General features: G+C 36.3%; 1 protein-coding gene across 2 annotated transcripts in view; it reads right to left on the bottom strand.

Moving 5' to 3' along the window:
• Window positions 1-3,322, bottom strand: part of kcnt1a (potassium sodium-activated channel subfamily T member 1a) — a 29,592-nt gene extending 26,270 nt beyond the window's left edge. The window contains exons 1-2 of one of the 2 annotated variants that reach the window (XM_058759330.1): window positions 2,933-3,322; window positions 2,470-2,610 (exon numbers count right to left, since the gene is read on the bottom strand). In XM_058759330.1, the coding sequence (XP_058615313.1) occupies window positions 2,470-2,610; window positions 2,933-3,081 (290 nt within the window). In that variant the 5' untranslated portion in view covers window positions 3,082-3,322. The remainder of the gene's footprint in view (window positions 1-2,469; window positions 2,611-2,932) is intronic. The other variant, XM_058759329.1, reaches the window with a different exon arrangement.
• Window positions 3,323-15,638: the final 12,316 nt, after the last annotated feature.

The following is a 15,638-nucleotide window of genomic DNA, read 5'->3' as shown; positions in this document are numbered from 1 at the left end:
CATCTCTATATGTGCCATTATGTGTGAGTTTTCCTGTGCATGCGGGTGTAAAACCAATCAGTGATATTTTGACGCATAAAGACTTTTTTTATTCTTTCCAGCACCATGTTTTACTCTGTTTACATAGTTCAGCACTAAGAGCAATTCTCTACATTACAATCTCAGACATCTTCACTGGAGATGCGATGTGTCTGCTAGTTCCCATGGAGACCACAGGAGCGGTGGTTTTATTTGCCGTCATAAAGTGAGATGAAACCATCAACATTACGACCTGTGTCCAAAATATTCCATATGTTCCAGCTATAAAATTCATGGGCGATTGTATTTAGCATGGTTTACATATAAACACTGTGAAACTGGTAATAATCTTATAAAGAATACTAAAAAAACTTTGACAACAACTGAAAAGTGAAGCACTCATCAGCACCTGAAATCCACTACAGTTTTCCAGCTTGAGGAAAACAGCAAATAAGCCAGACTCAGTGAACATTTATCAATCATGTATTCAATCATGCACAAGACTGCAGTGACTCTTAGAGATGCCGTATCCTACCTCTGGCCAGTATCGCTACCAAAAGAGTCCAGCCTCCAGTTGACCAGAGCTGGGTTAACCCAGGATGGCACCGCATTCTTCTGTTCCATAACAGAGAAAACCCAGAGGCTTTCTAGACGAGGATGTACGGAGATCTGAGCTGAGAGGATTGTTATGGAAGTGCATAATCTACAGCGGCATGGTTCAAAATAACCCGCCCACACACTCTTGATTGCAGGCGCGCAAGCGTGCGCTTCCCTGCCAGAGTTCTGCTTGGTCTCTCTGTCGTGTATGTCTCTGCATTCAAATTTCAGTGCACTTTAATTGTTTATTCGTTTTACTAGCATCTGTTTGTTAAAAATAGGCATAAGCTGGACGCTTTTGACGTGCAAAACAGCTGTGGCAAACCTACCGTTATATGCATTCTATTAATGCATAAAGCTTATTAAACATACATGATATTTGTATAGTGAATGATTGTCATCATAGCAACATGCCTCAAGCGTGTTTGTCTTTGTGATGGTGGAAAGTACAAATAAAGTGCTTACAAAGAGAACTCTGAATGAAGGAGCGACTCAAGCTCACCAAAAGATAATTGAAATATTTCAGTCAAATGAGCAATTCTTTGGTTTATTCTCACTTTCCACCTTTCCGCAATGCCCACCCTCTCTCTCCCTCCTGTTCTCAGGAAATTACAGATAATAACCTGCTCAAGAGGCTATTTCTGTCGATCTGGAGAGATGTGGCCATGTGCCCACACACACACGCACGACTTTTTCTTAACATTCAAGGCTTGCCAGAATCAAATAGCCAAGGACATATTTTGTTGTTCTCTTGTTCAGCAGTTTAAAGAACAAATGCAAACATGACTAGATTTTTGTATTTTCTGTGGTGCTAACTCAACACCAAGATCCTTGAATGTTCTGGTTGGTTGCCAAGACATCGCTATGTGGTTGCTAAGTGTATTTAGCATGTTGCAGTGCAATTGCTTACTTTACATACAATACAAACACTCTCGGTGCGTCCAAAATAGCACACTGTCTGATCAGATGCTACATTTGAATTTGAATTTACTTCACTACCATTAAAAAAAGTATGTGCTATATAGTATGAATATGGGTAATATGAATCAAATTCAGACATACCACATCTGCCATGTTGATATGTTTATGTGACTTAAAGCATTAGTTGCTTTGCTTCACTGCCATTCACAAATCCTCTCCAGCGGGCTCATGGGATATTAAGTGTCCATCGAATGCGCACTTCAGAATCTCACCGGAAGTAGTAAGTCATCCAGGTTCTTTTCGCATACTCTTTTTCAAATACTATAAATTTGGAAACACAACTCATGTTTTTCGCATACTATATTAGGGAAGTATTCGATTTTTGATGCCTAGTTGAAATGCACATCTGCCTGCCTGCACTTCTAGCCTAACATTTTTTTGTGATGTCAGTAAGTACTAACCAGTTGACTAACCTACCATTCTTATATTATTTCGCCCATTGTATTGTCTGCCAGGTTAAAGCTAAACAAACATTATTTCATTTTATCTGCTGGTCTTTTGGATGTAATTCTGGCTGCTGGCCATTTGTTATCAACATTATGACACGTTTTAAACATTACGTTACACCAGGGTTTCCCAAACTGGTTTGTGAATGAACTAGCTGGTGTGTTCAGTTCCACGAACCTGGAAGACTTTTCAAATGTATATAAGCGGTAGAGTTTTTTAGAAAGGAAAATTTTAGGTAGAAAGGTGGATCAATAAATCATGAATAAATTACTGCCATTGTGTGAATACTATGTAATCATTTAGTGTATAAAAAGTAACTGTAATCTGATTGTGAGCATTTTAAAATGTAATATCATTACAAGTACTTAATCCAGAGATTAATCGATTACTACCCAGCACTGGTAATAAACATCACTATGCATGTACCTGTCATCATGAAATGTCTGGTCTCCTAGCAACAGGTCTCGGAACCGGAAGTAGGTTTGAAGGGATGGAACAACAGATGCTCCAGCGGCCATCTCGAGGTCCTGCACATTTAAGACCACCCCTCTGCCCCCACATCTTGGACTAACAGTGAGAGAAAAGACACAGAGACATAGTGGTAAAGAGACTATTTGACATTTAAAAAAGAAGCTAGTCCAAAGTGTCTTTTGAAGAAAAGCCTGTGACGTTTTGAGGGTAATAACTGTATTACAAAAACAAAATTTACCATAATAAATGTACAGAACAGAACAGAACGCGTTCTCACGGAATTTGGGCTAATTTAAAAGTAGTTTAAAAAATGAGAGAAGATGAAAATTACAAAGATTATGAAATGATGATAAATTATGGTTTATCTGTCTATCTAATTTCAAACTTGGTACTGAAGACATCTGTGCGCGCACTTTACCTCAGGCGCGCGGTGCGCGTGCTCCCATCATCGTATTCAAATGTGTGGTTGGTGTAGCACGCGCCGCTCATCTTTTCATCCGGCGAGCGGCGCGCGGACGGAAACGTCACTGCCACTTTATCTTCCTCGTGAGCCAGAGCTTCAGGCATCGCGCGCTTTATGATTTGAAAAAAAAAACCGTTATCCAGTCAACGGTCAAACTGTCCAAATCAAGTAGACGGATAAAAACTTTCTGAGGTAAAAACTTTTGAGGTAAAAGTATGTTACCCAAAAAACATGGTGAGCAAATATCAAAGCCTAATATGAAAAATAAGCGGATCTGATATTCAATCCAGCTTCACTTGAACTTTATGATTTTTAAAATAAAACCTGTGGCGCGTACCGGAGTCTCTCAACTTCTACATCAAATAACATTGAGAGGTAAGATCGCCGTGGCATTTTAAAGTGTCAGACACAGCGCCGTGTACTGGACAGCCTTGAACAGCATCTTATTCATCATGAATAATAACTATTACTCTGTAAAAAGACATCAAGAGTCTTTTTAGTTGCCAAGGCTACATCTATTCACAGTAACATAGCAACAGAGTTTTAGACTTCATTTCTTAGACAAGGCAGACTACACCATTGAATGATGTTTACAGGTATAAGGGTTACCATGGTCATGGGAATTTTAAAATTGTGATTCCCCCTGCCAGAAAAAAAGTAATCACATAGACAGTAGCGGAGCTAGAGTTTTATACATGGGGTGGCCAAGGCTAATTCAGGGGGTCCATAGACCATGACAGAAAATCAGTGTAACTCCAACCTGGCATAAAAAAACATTAATAAATCGATTGCTGATTACTTCACATACATATGGAAGCAGAATAATGACAATAGTTTTTGAAACATAAAGCATGCTGAATTCCACAAATCGAAAAAAAGATGCATTGCAATTAACAGTGCTTGCATTATAATGCATTGTATTTCCATATGTGGATCAAGTTATTAATTTACAAAAACTGATTTGCAGAAATGAAGCAAGCACTAAGTATAAGTTTTGATTATCAGGGCCAGTATAAACATGTGGAAACGCTGATTGTGTGATATGTTTAATTAATCTTCGCTGTTTCCTGTAGCCTACATGTAAGCAGATTTCTCTACCACAAAGGAGATTATAATGCTCTTTTACCCAAACCTAAAGTACAGAACTAACATTACATCTGAGGAAGACATATATTGCTTTGGGTTGCTTAGTTTCTGTAACTTTGTATCATGGCTTGTGTGACCCTGTGCTGTAATACCGGGGTTTCCCTCATATGTCACACTCCAGGATTCCCCAACGACGCTTAACGCGCCTCAGTGAACTAATACAGTGATATAAGACCTCAGATCTCAGAATACACTTTATTGATGATTATGCGAACTATATCGACAGTTAAGCAGATGTAAAATATGAACGAACGCGCAAGGTTTCATGCTATTTCACTCAGAAATCGATTAAAGAAAACACATTTCGGGGCTCAGTAGTGCACTAACACAATAACAGCTATTAGGCTTGTTTGAGATGCGCCTCGGCTGAAATGTAGGCGGCTGCAGTGAGGGGAGGAGTGAAATAAGTGCAGTCAAGACGGACAGTTCTGCCCTCTCGAAGTGGAACAGATATCGCGTTATTCTCACTTGTGTGCTGTGCTGCTAATAAATGTGATATAATTTCAGTTCTGTTGCTTTTATATGAATATAAATATGATGAACAGGACACTCGAAGTGCTTGCTATTTAATCCCATACGAAAGGCTTGTTTATCATCCATTTCTACTTTAAAACAAACATGTATTTTAAATTTTTATAGAAATATGACAACAATCACATATCTCACACAGAGACAAGTCGTTTCCCATCATGCTTTTGATCAGCACGCAACTGCTCAATCAGACACAGCCGCCTTGCCGTCACCAGAGTTTTTTGGCTCAAGTCAGCATGACATCAGAACAAGGCGGACGTATCTCAGACACTTTTTATTTATTTATTTTAAAAGATGTTTATGGTAACTATTATTTATTTGTTTTTCTCTTTATATTTCTTTTTTGTTATTACTATTATTGAGGTATTTACTGTTTTGTATTCTGCTTGTGTATGTATTTTATTGCTGTATCCCCTGTGAATGTTATATGTTTAATAAAAAAATAAAATAATAAAATAAAAAACTCGGACACTTTTCTAACCTTCATGCATCTCGCGGTGATCGGTTCTGTGCAGATTTTGCTCATCTCAAACAAGCTTATTAAAAGACCAAACTCAGATACTGATGATGCAAACAGATGAGGATATGAACGCAAGTTACGGAACGCGCAAAACTGCACGTTAAACATTTCCCATAAAGAAAACACTTAACGTGGTTGCCTCAGTGATAATGATTAAATTCAGCATCTAATTAATAAAATATATTACTGTATATTATGTACATTTAAGCAGATGAGCCCAGAATATGAGCCCACAACCAACAAGTTTCACCAAACCATTTTTTCTCCCATAGAAAACCAAGCGCTATAGTTTTAGCTTTGATATTCGCTGCATATTCGCCTAGGCTGCTTTAGGGACTGTCTGCAAATTTACCTCACAGTACAAAACGAAGTAATAATTTATTAAATTATTTAAATTGAATTATTAAATTCCAATAATTTATAATTTACTGTAATTAATGTTTACAGTAAATGAATAATTTACTCAAACTGACTAAATATATATATTGCCAATAACTCGCCTTAGACAATAATTTCCCTATGTACACTACACAAATATTTTTAAGAAAAAAAATTACAGTAATTCACCAAAATGGGATTTTTCGTATTCCAAATGTTGTATGTTACTAGTGACCAGACTGACTTACTACAGTTGAAATTTTGCCAACATCTTCCTCACTGTACATACAGTACATAATTATTCTTAAGAAATTACTGTAATTCACAAAGTTTTTTTTTCTTTCTTTTTTAAATATGCTCCAAAGGTTGTAGTCCATTCCTAGTGACTAGACTGACTTACTATAGGTGAAATTTTGCTAATACTGCCCTTAATGTACATAAAGTACATCAATATTTTATACTACAACCTTTGGAACATGAACAATTCCTTTTGAGGTCTTACAGATTTTTTTGTTTTTGTTTTAAATTGTGAATTGTACATACCATAAGGGAGATATTGGCAAAATCTAACCTGTAGTAAGTCAGTTCTGTATCTAACAACATACTAGAACTGCTGGAACATGAAAAAAAACCTTTTCAGGGATCTTTTATATGTAAATAATTGTGTACTGTATATATATATATATATATATAAAGGGAGGTATTGTCAAAATCTCATCTGTAGTAAACCACTATGAACAATACAAGCTTTATAATTTGACAGTGTGTTATTTCAAATGTTAAAAGTCATTTTAATTTAAATACATTGGACGTTTTAACCCAGTCGGTGGAATTGTCAGACGACCCCTTGGGTGCGATAACGCGTCAATGCTTTCTCCGGTTTACATTTGCAGCAACAATACACCTAGGTGGTTTTGAACTCATTTTTTATGTCGATATATAGCTTACTGTTAAAACTGTTCGTGGTATTGATATCTTTGTAGGACTGTCGACTCTATAGATCAGTGGTAAGGGAAAGCAATGAAAATGTAGCGCGTTGCGTTCTTCTGACCTCATTTGCATGCCTGTATATAGTTCGCATAATCATCATCAATAAAGTGTATTCTGAGATCTGAGGTCTTATATCACTGTATTAGTTCAATGATTATTAGTTTGCGCGTCGTTGGGGAATCCTGGAGTTTGAGGTATGAGGGGAAGTCCAGTATTATATACAGCACAGCATCACACAAGCCATGATACAAAGTTACAGAAACTAAGCAACCGAAAGCAATATATGTCTTCCTCAGATGTAATGTTAGTTCTGTACTTCAGAGTTGGGTAAAAGAGCATTATAACTTTATAACTCTACTTTGTGGTAGAGAAAGCTGCTTAAATGTAGGCTACGGGAAACAGCTAAGATGTTGAATTAAACATACACACAATCAGCGTTTCCACATGTTTATACTGGCCCCGGTAATCAAAACTTCTACTTAGTGCTTGCTCCATTTCTGCAAATCAGTTTTTGTAAATGAATAACTTGATCCACATATGGCCTTCATCAACCGCCGCTTGCGCCACCTGCTGGTGAGCGGCTGACAGCAGCTGGAGATCATGCATCGGTGCTCCACTGAATTTGTAGCTGCGAAATTGGAAAGTTAAATAAAATGACCGAAATTTGCCTGTCGAACATTATATACATCGTATTTTTAAACAGACTGAATATTTTGTAAGTGAATTCTGGAATGTGAATATGAATTATATTTTGAATTGAAATATTCACAGCTTAAATAAACAACTATGTTAAATTTCAGGACCTAAAAATGCAAGCCCTGGAAATACAAGGCATTAAAATGCAATTTTAATAAAATGATAATAAGTCATAAAAATGATTTGTGGAATTCAGCATGCTTTATGTTTCAAAAACTATTGTCATTATTCTGCTTCCATACATATACCCCACATTCCTACCTTAACTTCAAATGTTAATATAATGAAACTTATTTATCTTACTTCTATCACCTCATTAACCAGTGGTTGGAGCAAAAGATCTAACATTAACTTGGAAGCTACTGTGAATTTTGTAAATGTTGTTCAGGGAACGGCAAATGTATTTGATCCAAAATACAGCAAAAGCAGCCTATTTTTACTATTTAAATGACTGCTTTCTATTTGAATATATTTTAAAATGTAATTTATTCCTGTGATTTCAAAGCTGAATGTTTAGCATTATTAGCCTACTCCAGTCACATAATCCTTCAGAAATCATTCTAATATTCTGATTTGCTGCTCAAAAAACATTTATTATTATTATTATTATGTTGAAAACAGCCAAATAGAATTTTTTCAGGTTTCTTTGTTGAATAGAAAGTTCAGAAGAACAGCATTTATCTGAAATAGAAATCTTTTGTAACATTATAAATGTCTTTATCCTCACTTTTGATCAATTTTTGAAGCACCCTTGCTAAATAAAAGTATTAATTTATATAATTTCTTCCCCCAAGCTTTTGAATGGTATAGTGTTACAAAAGCTTTTTATTTCAGATAAATGCTGATCTTTGGATCTTTATATTCATTAAAAGAATCCTGAAAATAATGTACTCAACTGTTTTAAATATTTATAATAATAATAATAATAAATAATAATAATAAAATGTTTCTTGAGCAACAATCAGCATATTAGAATGATTTCTGAAGGATCATGTGACTCTGAAGCCTGGAGTGATGATGCTGAAAATTCAGCTGTGAAATCACAAGAATAAATTACATTTTACAATATATTCAAATAGAAAGCAGTCATTTTAAACAGTAAAAAATATTTCACAACATTACTGCTTTTGCTGTATTTTGGATCAAATAAATGCAGGCTTGGTGAGCAGAAGAGAATTCTTAAAAAAAAAAAAACATTAAAAATCTTACTGATTTGGCAGGTAATGTACACTTTATTTTTTCTTAATATTTCTAATCTAAACTATACAGGGAACCCTATTGATATAGGGTTAAAAGCCTACCAATTGTTTTGTATACAAATTCATATTAGACCATTTTTCATAATGTTATATCCATACATTTTATTAATTATAATAAAAAAGAGCAATTATGAGTAAATATATAAATGTAATTTTTGCAAAATTTTTACTAGTCTACATTTTTCTCACTAGGTTATGGACACTGAATGGATTTTCTGCTGTTAGTGTTTCCTAGCTGCTGTCTTTCCGTGGTTGAAACACTCATTGAATGATTATGAGACACTATTAATTAAGTTGTAGTGTATCTTTCAACATGGATCGGACGTTCATTCAATATTTACTTCATGCTAATAAGAATGCACTCCTGCTTCGCTTGAACTGAGGCAAAGCGGGATCCGTCACGCCACTCAAAAGCTCCAAAACTATATTTATCGTTTGAAGTTCTGAATAGAGCTAACAGAATTTGAATGCAGGTCAACCAGGAAACCAAGTCTCAGCATTCAAATTCTGTTAGCTTTATTAAGAACTTCAAACGATAAATATAGTTTTGGAGCTTTTGAGTATGGAAGGCCAAAAGGGCCAAAGACGCATGAATTTTAACGCATATTTCACGTGTATTTAACACGTATTTAACGCGTTAACAACACGTATTTCACTGAAAAATCAGCGTGTTAAATACGCGTGAAATAAGCGTTAAAAATCAGTTTGAAGGGGTCAGTGTCATTGGCTGAAGACTTGGGTCAAACCATTTATGTGAGCTTAGTGGGGTGTACCATTCAAAGACCATTCCTACCACCATTTAACATGCTATAGATCAGCTTATTCAGCCTAATTATTTTGTCTTTTGTCTTTTTTTCCCTTTTCTTTTTGTGTATAGCTTATAGAAATAATATATTTAAATTGCTGTTTTAGGAAATATTAAATAAAAATAAAATTTCCTCATTTTTCTCCACTCATACTTTTTTGTAAATAAACACATTAGTGGACATTCTAGTTTTAACAGTGATCAAACATAAGTTATCATCAAAGCATGAACATTTTGTGGGGAAATCAGTTACAGTGGAGATGAGCAATCAAAAGTTGGCAATCTTATTGAAAAATCAGTCAACAATCCATTAACAAAAAAAATATCGTTTTATTTTCAAATTACAATAGAACCAATCGACAGGAAGCTACTGTAGTAAAATATTAATTACGGTTTGCAGTGCATCAATAGCTGGACTTCCAACAGGCCCTGCAAGAATGTCCACAGCCTGCAGTTGTTGCATCTGTACCTGGGTTGGACTGAATTAGTTTTTACCTCCACTGTAACTGATTAAATACGTGTTAAATATGCGTGAAAGCCGCATTAAAATTCATGTGTTTTTGGCCCTTTTGGCCTTCCATAGATACGGAACATCAGACTCGTCGCATCCTTGAGTTTGAGGATAAAATAACGCTTCTTTCATAACAATTAAACAAAGAAAATGAAATAGTAGCATCTTAATTTTTGGGGTGGCACCAGGGGTGGCTGATCAGATGTCAGGAGTGACACCCCCCACCCCCCCTGTGCACGCCACTGTACCACGGTACCGAATGGTTACCATATTTATTTACCACTGTTGGTATGAAATGATCTAAAACCAAATAACACAGTACAACAGCTGTACATTTTTGTGAGGGTCAAGAAATTATACAGTAGGCCATTATACAGAATTTCATTTCACTTCATTTATTATCATGTATATCATCAATAAACTTCAATCAATACATTTCACACAGCCTTAATCAAAGCCACATGTCCACCTGGATGCTTGGATTTCATACTGCCAAAATGTCTACAAAATGAGAAAAAATTATGAAAAAGAAAATGTGAGAGATGAAGAGAAGTTGAGTATAAATCTTAAGTAAATAATGACAGAATGTTTGTTTTCGCTTTTGTTTTTGGTAGGCCTAGAACTATTCCTTTCAACTGCTAATAAGAGCGTAGCTCCATTTAACACCATATATTCACCCAAAAATAAAAATTGTGTCATCATTACTTACTCTTTGGTTGTTCCAGAACAGTTTCTTTCTTTCTGAGGCACATAAAATATTTTGAAGAATGTTGGCAAATAAACATTTGATGCTCCCCATTGACTTCCATAGTATGGAAAAAAAAAACTACTATGGACGTCAATGTGGACCATCAGCATTCTTCAAAATATATTTTTTGTTCAACAGAAGAAATAAATTTATACAGGTTTGGAACTACTTGGGGGTGAGTAAATGAAGACAAAATGTTTGGGTGAAATAACCATTTAAATCCATTCTGTGGATTTCCCCTACAATCAGTACTGGAAACTGCACATTGGTAGACTTTGTAGGCTCTATATGAGTGAGTCACTTTAAAATAATACACACCTCCAAGAGTTTGTCTCATGGTCATAAGCCTCTGTGGTTTTAAGGTCACTTACACCATCAAATCCTCCAATAGCCAATAGAAAGCCATTAAACACCACTAAAGAGACCTGTGCATATAACACACAAAAATTCTTACCACAAAGACCATAATTAAACCACTTCAGAATCATTTCAGAATCATATTCTTTGTACAGGTTTGAAATGACTAGAGGATGAGTTATTGATGGCAGAAAGACTACTATAGCTCTTATTCCCTCAAACCTGAAATCTCTTGTTGTTCATAGCCCTAACTGGGCTCCAGCGGAGAGTGTCTGGGTCGTATTTCTCCACGGTGCTCAATGACAGACCAAGTTCGTCTCGTCCTCCAGCCACATACAGACAGCCAAGAAACACGGTGCATCCTGAAGCTTCCCTTGCAGTGGACATGGTTGGGCAGAGAGACCAGCATCCCTCAAATGGGTCAAAACGCTCCACTAGTGCATACGAATGAGTATTGAGTTTTTTTAATTTCAAATCTACACATGTATGTGTGTTTGTGTACCTGAATCCAGTGGCATGTCTCCATCTGTTCCTCCCACAATGTAAATCTGACCGTTCAGGACAGCGGCTGATGCAGATGCCCTGTTCCTCAGCATTGGTGTCAACTTAGACCAGGAGTTCTTCAACGGGTCATACCTACTCCACAGAAAACAAGTGTGTATGTGTTTGAGCTTCACATCTCCAGACATCCATTTCTCTGTAATGTGCAAGTTTGTTTAGACCTCTCTACTGTGTTAATGCAGGTCATGCCATCAAAACCTCCCAGCGTAATGAGACATCCGTCCATTTCTAACACACACACCCTTGACCGTGGCGAAGAAAGTGAGGGCACGTCCACAGACCAGGTGTTACACTCTGGATCGTACCTAACACACAAACACATTCATGTAGCATTTTAAGGCATCATAGACAATAATGTTTTAAACAATAACTATTATTACGCATTCTAGGATTAATCTATTGGCATGTGCTGCATGTCTCCTTTTTAAAAAATGCAATGAAAATTATTTTAGCGACATTAATAACAAACTCTATTGAAATCAGTTGTCAAATCTTTCATTCACTTAACAAAAAAACACTATTTGAATGACAGTTCGATGACAGAAGTTGATGTAAACAGCCACCTCTCCACGCTGCTCAAACGGGTGACATCATCAGAACCGCCCACAGTATAGATGGCTCCGCCCAGAGCACACACCCCTGGGTCACTGCGGTGATGGAGCATGGGAGCAGTCATTTTCCACTCATTATATTGGGGGCAGAACTGCTCAACTGAACAGGAAGGGTCATCTTTACTCCAGCCTCCAACTACACACAATTTATTTAAAACATATGCAAAGAGAAACAACTGAGATTTCTTTTGTGATTTCATACTATATACTATATATGTATACTATATACCGTTTACATTTATAGTTGCTAGTGGCAGCTGACCAAACTTCTTCAAATGTTTAAGCAGGTGTAGAAAAGTCTGAAAGTCATTGACAAAGAGATTGATATAAACACTGACCTACATATATCATGTCAAAGGGTTTTCCTTTGGACAAGACTTTATTCCTCGTGGAGTGGCTGTTGCTATGACAGTGACCCTTGGTGCTGTGCAGGTTGGTGCTATTTTTGATGACCAAGAGGTCCTCATCTACTTTAAAGGGTCTGCTGAACATACACACACACATAAAAAAAGGAAATCCTGAAAAAACATGTCCAGACAACACATATGCAAACTCATCACACTTAAAACACAGTGGGCAAACAACAAAACACCCATCTGTTCTGCTGTGAACAAGCTGTACAGTAGATTACAACACTGTTGATGGAGCAGAAGATTGCAGCGTCTCTACTATTGCTTTCACAGGGACTTGAACAAACCCCTAATCAAATCTCTAAGTAAACTTCAGCACATAACTGAATCAAATTGTGCAGTTTGTTGTATGTTGACAGAACTTGGTTTTATATATATAAAAAAAGGGGACAAATCCTACAGACTTACATGGGATCCAGGAACTGAGCCATATCTAGGAACCAAAGTATTAGAGAAACTTGAGGACTCACACAGCAGCAGAATACCATTGTCAATCCTGCATTTGAGTGCTATACTTTTTACTTTTAGGCTACATATGTGTGGTTTCAGTCACTTAAAGGCAGGGTAAGTGATTTGGTTCAATAACATTTTTTGTTATGCTGGTTGAAGCTCTCTTCACATCCTGATAGTAATCACTAAGTTAAGTGGTCTAAATGTATTTATATGTATTTACATTGTCTGTGGAAGGTGTAGGACCATGGGCTACGACTTGCATACCTATGTGTGCCCTGTTCGCGCAGATATGATACGACACCAATGCGTTACATTACGTTATTGTAGAGTGAGCAAGAATGGAAGGCGTTATTATTGTAATATTATGGTCTTTGTACTGTAATGTTTTCTCACTGGTGAATGAGACATAAGGTAATCTGACAGCATTGCATTCAACCTTCCGCCATCTCTCATTGTGTCAACTGACTCTGCCTGCGCACCTTCATGTGTTTTGGAGGAGGTGTGGCTTTGGAGAGTGATTTGCAGGGAGGGTGAGATCTTATGCTTTCAAAGCTATATTGCTATTGATAACCTCTCTGAAAGCCCTCCATACAACACACAAAAACAAGCCCTACAAATTAATAAAAGATGTTAATGAATGTTTGGGCTGAATTTTTGTTGCATTTACACGTTTGGCCAGTAGGTTTTTAAATAAAAATAATTTTCAGTCTTACACAACCATGTCTGGTCTAAACTATATTTTTTTCAATGAGAGCCGACCTTTACCGATCAATCTTTTCTGATATACACCGGCGCAGTTGTGAGTCATACATGTGGGTGTAAGTTGAATGCCCTTGACTCTGTCTGCTTTCACTGCTCATTCTTTTCTGGTGTTCTGCTCTCGCTCTTTCTTCAGAGACGTTTCTGTGTGCTTTGCAGTGCTATGTTAGGTAAGTGCAGTGTTTCAGCGTGACAACAGCTGAGAGGATGGGGGTTGTGCGTGTCAGGGGTCAGGGGTCGCCTCAATGAAATATATCACGTCTTGTCAACAAACATTGCTCCACATCGCACACGTCTGTAGTGTGCACAGAATGCAGTCTTCACGCACACACAAACTGACAAGAGGAAATAATTGCATTGACAATCAAAACACAATCAAGCTGCGACAACTGGACACTCCTGTCACCCTGAGAAGTGTCTGCACTGTCATATAACTTAATACCATGAAATCCCGAGTGCTAAACCGGTCACCAATTCACCATACTGTTTCCCTATGCCGATAATGAAATCATCACCCTGGCAACCAGTGCTGTTACCATGACAACCCAGAGCCGAAACTGTTTCACAACCAGTCATCATGGGTTTCTGGCAGATATCACACTCAACCAATGACTTTTAAAACTCATAATTATCAGAGACAAAGACTGACAGAAATGGGAATGCCCTATGGAGTGTGATTGAAAGGCTGCTGGAACTAGTCATAAAATCCCACAGTCCTTTTGCCTGGAAGTGAGGTGAGACACTTGTTCTCAAATATCCTCCTGATCACTAAATCTCTTTTCATCAGAAGAATACAGTATAACTTAGTATCATTTATTTAAGTATAGTCTACTGACTTTTTAGTCTTTCGTATCTAAACCTTTATGAACATTCAGGAAACTATAGAAGCTTGTTTCCCCAGAGGTGGACAGTAGTAGAAGTATTAGTAGACCGAAGCATTTTTACTTTACTCAAGTAAATTTAAAAAGCATCTGTACTTTATCAGAGTGTTTTCTTTGGAAAACTTGTACTTACATTCCAAAGCATAATGTCATACATTTTTTACTGCACTACATTTCATAAATAAAAGTTTTTTGTTTGTTTTTTACCTTTAATACTTTATACTATATATGTATAACATAAAAAATGTAGTACTTTCTTGTACTCAAGAGTAAAAGTAAGAAAGTATTAGATTTCTAGTTTAATTAAGTATTAAATGATATTTATTATGAAACATAGTGCAGTAAAAAGTCCAATATTATGCTTTGGAATGTTGTGAAGTAAAAGTTTTCTAAAGAAAAACACTCTGATTAAGAACATACACTTGAAAAAAGCAGAGTAAAAATACTTCACTACTGTCCGCCATTCCACCAAGCAATAAACAAAAATAAAAAGGAAAATGTGACTTCTTATTTCATAATTCCAATTTTTTTCCTAAGAATATTATTATCTCACAACTAAAAGTTACAGACTCCAACTAAGGCTTTTCTTCTCAGAATTGCAAGAAAAAAAATCTGAATTGTAAGATATAAACTCAGAATTGTGAGAAAAGTATGAATTGTGAGAAGAATTTTGAGATAAAAGGAGAAAGAATTGCAAGTTAAAGTCAAAATTGAAAAACAGATAAAAACTCAACTGTGAGATATAATCTCATAATTGGGAGAAAAAAAGTCTGATTTCCAAAAGAATAAGCTTCCATTCATGCATGACAATAGTCTTAAAAGCACCTTAATTAGCAAATATCATTAAACCACATTTACACTCAACATTTTGTGCTTTGCATTCAGATTTTTTTTTCTGCAAAATAATCACTTAAAGTTTGTTTTTCCATAACAGAATTACTCTTATGCTTGTCGAGGGTAATCGTAAAGAAACAGCAGACAAAGAAATATGATGTGAGAAAGTGCATACCATTATTTTTATACTCTGGGAGAAAAGGTCACAGCG

Source organism: Onychostoma macrolepis, chromosome 21, assembly GCF_012432095.1.
Source record: "Onychostoma macrolepis isolate SWU-2019 chromosome 21, ASM1243209v1, whole genome shotgun sequence".
In the NCBI taxonomy this organism is placed as follows: domain Eukaryota; kingdom Metazoa; phylum Chordata; class Actinopteri; order Cypriniformes; family Cyprinidae; genus Onychostoma; species Onychostoma macrolepis.
The sequence above is the reverse complement of the archived record's forward strand: the minus strand, read 5'-3'. Positions and strand labels throughout refer to the sequence as shown.